This window comes from Hibiscus syriacus, unplaced genomic scaffold (genome assembly GCF_006381635.1).
Source record: "Hibiscus syriacus cultivar Baekdansim isolate YM2019G1 unplaced genomic scaffold, ASM638163v2 tig00111330_pilon, whole genome shotgun sequence".
In the NCBI taxonomy this organism is placed as follows: Eukaryota; Viridiplantae; Streptophyta; class Magnoliopsida; order Malvales; family Malvaceae; genus Hibiscus; species Hibiscus syriacus.
The window spans coordinates 9,899,700-9,909,772 of record NW_024063059.1 but is presented as its reverse complement, the minus strand read 5'-3'; the positions used below and the strand labels follow the sequence as shown (position 1 = coordinate 9,909,772).

The following is a 10,073-nucleotide window of genomic DNA, read 5'->3' as shown; positions in this document are numbered from 1 at the left end:
GCTTTCGAGGAAAATGCCAGCATTTGGTAGCATCAAGCAAATGAAATGCCACTGTAGAATAGCATTTACCATCAAACTTGGACCAATTCTGCAAATCAAAACAACCGAGAATCCAAATGCCAACTCTTTCTAGCTTTCATCATATACAAACCATAACAGATAGAAGGAATCAACAAATACAAACCATCGAATACCCACAATAAAAATACTTGGAATAACTCCACAATAAAAATATTTGGAATCAACTAAGTCCCCTCTTTTTCCTTCAGCTAAAGAAACTTCATAATATTTGTGGTTTTTTTTTTATTGAATAAAGACAGGAAATCCAGCACATAATGCTAAAATTAAAGGTGAGAACAATAACAAATAGAAGGAATGCAATGCGAATGTATCTAGAAGATGGAAGACCTACTATTGCCAGTCCATCTCTCAAACCTCCGATGATACGAAAGCCCCGAAGCTTCATCCATGGCAACAATAGCCACCACCTTATAACTCTTCAGTCCCTGCCTTTCAAATATCAATGGGTTCTGTCCGGTCCTGCACCGCTAGTCCTTCTGAAACATCTGCAAGAGATTTGAGATTGCATTTGATCAAAGCTTCAACAAAGTAGCATGTCTCATCCTTTGTGTTTCCTTCAGGCACGTCCACCACGAATGATTCAATGACCAGAGTCCCAGGTCTTCCATCGATGATCTCTGGATGGAGGGAGATGATTGAAGAGTAGTTCTGGATTTTACAGGGAAAAAGTTTGATGAAATAAGAACATTACTCAAATCTTTGTTTTATATCAAGGTACGCATAAAATGGGAACTTCAACCTTGACTAACCACTCATGAACTCAAAATTTAGACATGTGTATCTTCATGAACCTTGACAAATATTACAGTCTTCCGGGAGGATGAATCATAAAAGATAGAGGGAATAAAAAGGTTAAATCAGGAAAAAGAAAAGGGATTCCTACCTTAAGTCTGTGATCCCCACCAATAATCCGGATGCTGAGGATATGCTCATCATCATCAAGAAGTTCTAGTCTTTCAATGCTTGTAGTTGCAGGTAGCCCTGACTTGACATCAACTTCTCTAAGGCTCCCAATCTCAAGGTTACCTTGCGCAACACATCGGCTGATAAAGGGTTTATACTTCTGAGGTTGGTCAAAACGCCTAACCAAAGACCAAACCTATAAAAAAAGACACCCAATACAACTTTCAGAGAAAAAAAAGAAAATTGGACCGAGGTAACAGATGACAAAATCAAAAAATTATAAGCATCAAGCTCTACAATTGAGGAGGAATACATTGTTTCTATGATCTAAATGTATCTTCTAAAGGCAATATATCTTCCCCCTTATTTTTCATAATCTTCCTCCCGTACTGATGACATCTAAATTACTAATCATTTATCTGATATGTGCAAAATGGAGAAAGAAACGAAAAAAATTGTTCAGAGCATATGCTTTGTGACGTTCCCATTTCTACTAAATGCAAGAATCAATAAGAGAAATTACATTTAGTTCAATTAAATCTTAACCTTATTGTTCCTATACAAAGCAACCATAACACATGGAAACGAATTTATCCTGCAAAACCATTTAAGAGAAACACCACAAATTTGTTGAAATGGTTTGAAAAGAAACTCGATAACATGGATCTCAAATTTAGGATTTATTCATACTCAAAAACTCAAAGAAACAAATGACTTCATCTAAGTTTTGAGTTCATCCTATGCATTAAAGTAAACAACATGATATCTGTTTCAATAGTAAAAAATAAAATTCTGAATGTCTGACTTCGAAATGATCTTCTTTAACTGAACAACTGAAACCGTAGAAGAGATTCATCTCAGTAACAAAACTTAAAGCAGTAGGGGAAAATTAGATTCAATATTTTTCTTTTACCAAATTCAATAAATTCAATCAGAGCAATCGGGATGTAAAGAACAACTAAAAGGAAATCATCACAGATCAAGATTAATTCCTCTCGAGAACAAAAGTCGATTTCTCAAATACATACATAAACATATCACTCAAAAACATGCAAAAATAATCAAGAAGATTGAAAAGAAATCTTTAATCAGTAAAACTATAGAAAAAAGAGCATGTCTTCGAAACAAATCCAAAACACAAACACAAAAAGACAGAAAAGAAAAGGAAATAAGGGTAGATGCGTGAGAAGAGAAATTTTCTTGAGAAAGGATAAGTTGAAAACAAAATCCAGACAAAACGTAATCGAAGTGAAAGAGAATTACGAGAGGAACAGGAGCTTTGATTCGCTTGACGACAACCGAACTACACTGAATCCCTCCAGTCTCATGTCGATGATGTCTCCTTATATATTCAGTCGCCGCCACCGCACCGGCACTCCCAAACCCATTGCTATTCGAATTCATTTTTCTCTTTTCTTCCTACCAATCCAAACACTCACGCTTCCTCTTACGCCAAGCAAAAACAAAGACAAAAAACAATCTACCTCGTTTCGTCCCGGCGATCTGGGCTCGATCACGGACCGGACTGATTCACCGACGAATCTTCTGGAGAATTTCAAATCCGGATAATCTCCAGGGAAACAAAACGAAGAATCCGTGAATAAATCACCGCCATAAAAAGAAAGAGAAGCTACAGCTTAGTTCTTTCACCTCCAAGCCTCCCTAATCCCTATCATCAATCTCAACACCTGCAAAAAAAAAAACAATTATTGAAAAAAAAAACTAAACGCTAAAATTTATTACTGGATCCGCTCTTACAATTTGACATTGGATTGGTAATTTTATTACGAGAGTTGCCATGTTTTTTGTCTGCTTCTGCTTCTGTTGTCTTTTTCTCCTTTACCAAACTGCCCGTGTTAGTTGTGTTATATAAGAGGAAAACAGAGCGGTGGTTGGAGTTTTAATCCACAGATTTGGAAATACTTATCTCATAATAATTTGTTAATTTTTTGTTCATGCATCTTTAAAAATCCAAATTTTAATTTAATTATAAGTAAATATGGAAATATAAAGAGATAATTTTCTTAATTTAGTGTATATTAATTGTTAAATCTTTTTTTATTTAATTTTTGTATATACATTATTAATTAATAGTTTTTAAATTTATAATTGGTTAGTATTAAGTGGATTAATAATAATCTTCATTGTGTACATTAAATCCTATAAATTAAAGTAGACAATCATTTTTATTTTCTGAAAATAAAAAAAATGAAATGCAAAAATTATACTTTATTTACAAATTTTGAAGATAATTTTTGAGTTTATTTTGCTGACGTAATTACAAGATAATATCTATTTAAAATTTTATAATTATTGATAATACACACTTATCCAATGCCATAAATGTAAATATTTGAACTCATATCTTCTAAAGAAAATAATAACCGTTCTTTTACTATTAAAATCACTCCATGAATTTAATATTAAAATATTTTAAATACAATATACTATATTATATTATTATAATAAATTTTTACCATATTATATTATTCTAATAAATTTTTAGTATTTTCAAAATATATTTTAAAATTGATTACATACTATTTATAATAATAAATATATTAAATATAAAATGAATAGTTTTATTGATATTTTAAAATTAATAATATATTAGAGTTTTAAAAAGTAATTTTGAAACATTAAATAAAAAAAAGTCCTTAAGAAGTTGAAATTTACTTGATTGGTACGAAAATGTCGGCTCATTTATGGTCCATCCACTACGAGGCCAGCCTCATTTATGGTTAGGTTGCACAGTTTTTACCTTTTTGCTAAATTTATTGGTTTCACATTTGTGGCAGCTTTATAGTTGCCACTTTGAAAAAACATTTTAGTAAAACAAAAACTGTGTAGTAGTATAACCGTCCTTGTCAAAAGATTCCTTAAAATTTTGAAAAAAGTTCAAACAAAAAAATATTAGGTTTAAAAATAGGCTTAATTAGACTGACATTGTAGTTAGAAAAAAAAACTTAGATTATGTTATTGAGGAATTATTAAAAAAAACAGCACTGGTGATCTTTTATATTTTTGACTTGTTTAATTTTAGTCATCGATTTTGAAAAGGTTTAGTTTTGGTCACTCTTATTTTCGTTCTGCCTTATTTTAATCACTTGGCATTAACTCTTGTTAACTTATTGCACATTAGTTAAAATGGTGATATTTTAACTTAACTATGAATTTTAGACAAAATAGCAATTTGATCTTAAATTTACATAAAATACTAATTTAACCCCTAAACTATATAAAATATCAATTTGACCTTTGAATCTAGTAAAAGTTCATGTCGATGGACACCACTCATCACCATCGTCGGTCACCATTGATTTTCATCGTCGGTCACCATTGATTTTCGTCATCGGTCATCGTCGACCGTCGTCTTCGATGACCGTTGGATCCCAAAATATCCAATTCACACTTGAATATCAATTTGACCCTAAGTTCAATCAAAGTTTATATCGCTAGCGGTCACTCATGACCATAGTCAGTTACCATCGATCACCGTAGACCATCGACATTGACTGTCGATTGACCCTATAATTTTCAATTCATCCCTACAACACCCTAATCCAATATGACATGAAGATCAAAGGATTAATGTGTCACATGGGGTCATCGAAGTGACTAACCCAAAAATTTTCTTAAAAACATTTAGAAAATCGTCATATAAAACCATCCAACGAAATTACAAAATAAAAAAAATATTCAAGTTCACAAATACGGGGAGCTTCCAAAATACATCCCAATAATATCATAAGGTTTAAAACAAAATAAAGTTACGACTGAATACAAAAGGTTTACGAATAGTACATGCCCTCTATATATAAATCAAGATGTACTATGAAGTTTCGACTGATCTGGAATATCTGATGATTATAACGCTCCATGAACGATCTCCTAAGATCATGGGTACAGAAACACATTTCAAATATCAAGCTTACAAGTTTAGTGTCACACATATAACTATATTGGACTACATGCATTCACTACATGGGCATGCTAGTTACATATATAGGTATGAACACATAATGATGTTGACATATACAGTTGAGGTAGGCATCATGGTGTGGCTGAGGGTTCTACATCTCAGACAGCACACGCCACTAGCCTACCTAAGATACCCTTGGATATATGGGGTGAGATCCGGAACTACATTAGAAGCATACACTCGAACAACTTACTCTGTCAAGTCTTGGGGAATTTGCGCCCAATCGGAAACTAAAGTGTCTTGGCACTAGCTAGGATATATCCGGATATTTCTCATAACGAGGAACTTTCCAACTGATAAAGTAACTCGAATTTACTGGTTGTTTCCCGAGCATCACACAAAGACTAGTTTTATGTTATCCTAGACGATATTATTTCTATATGTAATTGTGTTTATTAGAGTTCTCACTTGTAGTTTTATTTGATGGTGTTCTGGTATTATCGGGCCCCTTAAGTCTAACCCCTTAATCATTTGGGTTTTTTTACCCAAAAATGTACATTGGTACCTATACTGAGCCCTTCAGTATCGATAGTGACACTTGGGTATCGATAACCACCTTTGGTATCGGTACCAAAAATGGCTATTGGAATATGAGAATGATATGTAGTATTGATACTCTTGAACTAGGGTATCGATACTTCCATAAGTATAGATACCAAAACTTCGATGTTCTAAAAATTAACTTAGTATCTACACCCTTATTGAGAGTATCAATACTCTACCCTCAGTATTGATAATCCCATGAGCATCGATACCAAAATAGGCTACTAGAATCTATGACATAAACTTTGTATCGATACTCCTCCCTTAAGTATCGATACTCTACTAGTAGTATCAATATCCAAAGAACGAGTATTGATACTTTCAGCCTAAAACTCATTGTTTTTAGTCAAATACAATGAACAATATCGGTATTGTTCTTCCATTACCGATACTCAAACCCAAAAAATGCTCTGTTTGGGCACGAAAATGACTTCCCCATTTCTCCCAAAAGTCCCTTTAAGGTTCCCAAGTGTTATTTAAGTTTTATGTATGATAAGAGGGGTCACGATAGGACAATAAAATGATGAAAACACAAAATACTAAGATTTACCATGAAAATGCTTATATGCTTCATAACTCATGCAAGCTAAAAAAACACACCTAGTGATCTACAAGTGGTTAAGATGAGTTACAAGTGTTTTACATGTACTATTAAGTTGTTGGAAATGCTCAAAGCTCAACCAAGAGTCAACTTTTCCTTCCATTTGTTCTTGGAGCTTTCTCAAACTTCTCTCACTAGATAATAATCAAACACCTGAGTTACTAGCTTGATTTAGAGGTTAAGAATGGGTTAAGAACACTTCCTAAGAGTTTAATCCATTCTAAAATGAGTTGATTACTAAGAATCTCTGAACCCCACTAAAACCCACTTATGTCACCAAGGCCCAAAACTTACAAATGATAGCTTGAATGAAAGCTTGGAAGGAGGAGATTGAGGTTCATACCTGAAGATTTTCGGATAAGGCTTGAAATGTTATAATGCTTCTACCTTTTCTATAAATGCTACGGGAGGTAAAGGGGTTTTTGAAATGGAGAATGAGAAGACAAAAAAGGTGATGAAAAATGAGATATAAAGGAGGGGGTGTAAATGTGATATCATCAAATTTTAATGGAATTCATCCTTTGTAACTAATTTTAGTATAATTGTTCCCTTGGTCCCTCAAGCTTTGATCACAATTTAAAAATCCCCTTTTTAAGAACAATTGGACTCAATCTGAGTCCAATTCCACTCAAACTTGGGTCAAGGTTTCATACAAGCTAAGGGATTTATCCAAAACCCTTTTGGGTTAGCCCAAAACTCCTAACCTGGGATTTGGGGCGTTACAATCCCCTTTAGTATGTGATAAAGGAAATGTCATAAAAATGTGGTTACTTGTCCAAATTTATTCTTCTAATCTTGCATAGACTAAAAGAGTTTGTTTGAAGCTAAACAAAAAATGGTGATTTATCAACAGGTAAAAGAGCTCCAACCTCTGTAAATGTTTGGAGCGAAGGAAAAGTTTGGAACCAATCCATCTTTTTCTTTCATATTAGGTTTCACATACTTGAAATTTGCAAGATATTTAATTTTCATCAACCTTATTTATTAGGACATGTCACTTCAAGTTTTGATATTAATTCTCAAATCCTTTTAAGTTCACAATAATTTTAAAAAAATCCAAAAACATTCATTTTTATATAATTAATGTTAAAAATGTTTACAAATAAAACTAAAAATAGTCTAACTAAATAAATAAACAACAAGGACTACATATGCATAATAGTTTTGTCATCACTCATTTTACCAGGGTGGTGACATTATATTATTAATATAGTAGAAAATATTTTTTTACATATTATATAGTTTACTTTAGTATATGGTTGTAATATGCATATTATAAAATTTATGTTAGTATATAGTTTATGTTTTTATATATAGTTTTAGTATATAGTATAATTCTCATATTATAAAGTACATATTAAATAAATCATATATTAGTCTTCGTATTAAATTTAGTATATAGTTTTCATTAGTATAATATACATATAGTATATTATATATTATATAGTATGTAGTATATGATCATATTATATAGTATATAGTTTAGAATATAGTACATATTAGGTACATATTTATGTACATGTTATGTAGTACATTACGCTCCATATGGCCCTTTATTATCTATTATATGCATGTAGTGCATTTTATAGTATAATCCATTTCATATTTCATATAGTCTATTATGTTAGTATAAATCCATTTTCATAAACCCAAGTTTATTAAATATATATATAAAAATACAAGTTCAATGTATTTTATTTTAGGGTCCATTTGCAAATATTATAGTTCATATACACAAACCCATTTCAATAAAACCATCTGAGGCTCATTACACCTAAGCCCGCTATATTTAATAAAGAGGAAACACTAATCCGTAAAGCATGCATCTATCACCACTTTTTGTCCCTTATTTAACTGTTGGTTTCTTTCTAGGGAAATTAAATTCCATTTAATATCTGGTGCATTTTTTAGGAAGAATTTTAATGCTGCAACATCAGCGATATGTGGCAAGAAGCAGATGAGTTATGACTGTTGATCAGGTGTTTGATCTAACGACTTAAACTCAGCATTCCAGAAGTATCTCTGGTTGGCCAGTTATCACACGCGTCGTCGGCGCTTGTTCTTCACACATGCCCTCCCCAGTCACCATGTCTACATGCAACGACAATAAATTCATCAGCAAAGCAAAATGAGAATGGAAACCACGAGAATATTCAAATCCATAGCTGATTCATAACCGATTTTGAAGCGGGAAAGCATTGAGTCTAACAAACTAAGTGATTTCGGGCTAACATAAATAGTTCCTCAAGTTTTAGCATGGGAGATCATTAGAAAACATTTAACGTGCATAAAATTTATGGAGAAGACAAGAAAAGTTAAAGGAAAAGCTCAGCATTGCCGTGGACCACCGTCATTGTTGTCATTATCACCATCGTCAAAGTCATTTACCACTGTTAATGTATTTATCAAAGTTCGAGGGTCTCATTAGGAGCACTAGTTGAAGGTAACACCTGCCCTTCTTTTGTACTGTTTTATTTTGATTTTTTTTTGGCTTAGGAAGGAGTGGGAAAATCGAGATTTTTTTGTCGTCGAGAGAGTGTTGGTCACCGGAAGTGGCCGAAGGAGGTGGATGGTTGTTTCGAAATAAAGTAGGAAGGGAGAAGAAGGGAAGAATCTTGTTAAATTTAACTTTTAGGCCTAGGATTAAAATAAAGTATGCCTAGGTTTTGTTTAAGGGATGCATTCTTGGGATTAAAGTTTTAAGAAGATGAGAGGACATGGCTTCATTTGAGGGTTTAAATCCTTAAAACATAAAAAAGAGGAGTTGGTTGTTAGTTTGGATTGAGAGAAAGAAAAAGAGAAAGAATATTTTATGAGTTCGTGTTTCTGGGAGACTTGGTTTACTAGAATAGTGATTTAGCTTGATTTTAGGGTTATGAAAGATCAAAATAAAAAAAATGTTAGGATTTTAGGCTTTATGGAACAACAAAAAATATAGCCAACAGGGGTAAATTGGTTTTCTAAAAATTTAGGAATTGAGGAGAAATGATAAGGAATTAGGTACTACAATTTATAATGGTTCAACTTCCTCAATGAAGTTTACATCCACTACCTTATCTCCATACTAAGGATTTTCCAACAAATTCACTAATTTGTTCTTTCTTTTTCTATGATCAAGAGTAACCTTTACTAATTCCCTAGTTTTCAATGGCTAAAATAGAATCACTCTCTTTTCACAAAAGGATAAAGATGTGTAAACAAAAAAAACCTCTAAAAGATACGTTTAAGCTCACAAAACACTTTATGTACAATATAAAAGGAAAAATAAGATTGAAAGAGCTTTTCTCTTGATGTGGATTGCTTGGATATGTGTTGTAACCTTCTTCGATTGTCATCAACTTGTTTTTATATGTTGGAATAATTTTGTAGTCAATTCTAGCATCTGGGGATTAATTTTCTACAAAATAAAACTGTCCAGAATAGAGAGTATCGGCACTCGGGCTAAGAGTATCGATATTGCCTTTGTAATATTTAAATAAAATAGTTGTTAATAATCGTTCGGTTAGGATAGTATCATTACTAGGGTACTTATGGTATCAATATTACTATGTAAAGTAGTATTGACACTCCTTTGAGTATCAATACTATTTTTGCCTAAGAATTGAACACCTTTGAAAACAATAGATAGTATCGATACTACCAGATGAGTATCAATACCTCTCTTACCTTTGATATTGATATTGCAATAATAGTATCGATACTGTTCATGCGATATCGATAATGCAAAAACAATATCGATACTGTTAATGCGATATCGATACTGTAAAAATAATATCAGTGTTGCTTTCTCGAAAAATTGTTTTTGTGTTCAAATTTTTATTTAATGGACTTTGAATTATTTTGAAACCTTTGAATAAATTCAATCAAGTCCAAAAACATTTTGTCCTTAATTTGTTATATCAAAATAGGTTCAACAAACTCCCTATTTTTATATAAAAAAACATTTGAAAAATGGCTTTAGCC

General features: G+C 32.2%; 1 protein-coding gene across 1 annotated transcript; it reads right to left on the bottom strand.

The window, feature by feature from the left end:
* Positions 1-251: 251 nt before the first annotated feature.
* LOC120158665 (abscisic acid receptor PYL8-like) lies at positions 252-2,625 on the bottom strand. Its single transcript, XM_039169470.1, has 3 exons — positions 2,248-2,625; positions 965-1,180; positions 252-729 (listed from the first exon to the last, which is right to left on the bottom strand). The coding sequence occupies exons 1-3, from the start codon at positions 2,386-2,388 to the stop codon at positions 514-516; spliced, it is 573 nt and encodes a 190-aa protein (XP_039025401.1). The 5' UTR covers positions 2,389-2,625; the 3' UTR covers positions 252-513.
* Between the last annotated feature and the right edge of the window lie 7,448 nt (positions 2,626-10,073).

Excerpts from the sequence above, each read along its gene's own strand:
- LOC120158665 (XM_039169470.1), bottom strand. The coding sequence starts at position 2,388 with ATGAATTCGAATAGCAATGGGTTTGGGAGTGCCGGTGCGGTGGCGGCG. Across the intron at positions 1,181-2,247 it reads TCAAAGCTCCTGTTCCTCTC|GTTTGGTCTTTGGTTAGGCG; the intron begins GTAATTCTCTTT and ends CTTTTTTTATAG. Across the intron at positions 730-964 it reads GTGGGGATCACAGACTTAAG|AACTACTCTTCAATCATCTC; the intron begins GTAGGAATCCCT and ends TGTAAAATCCAG.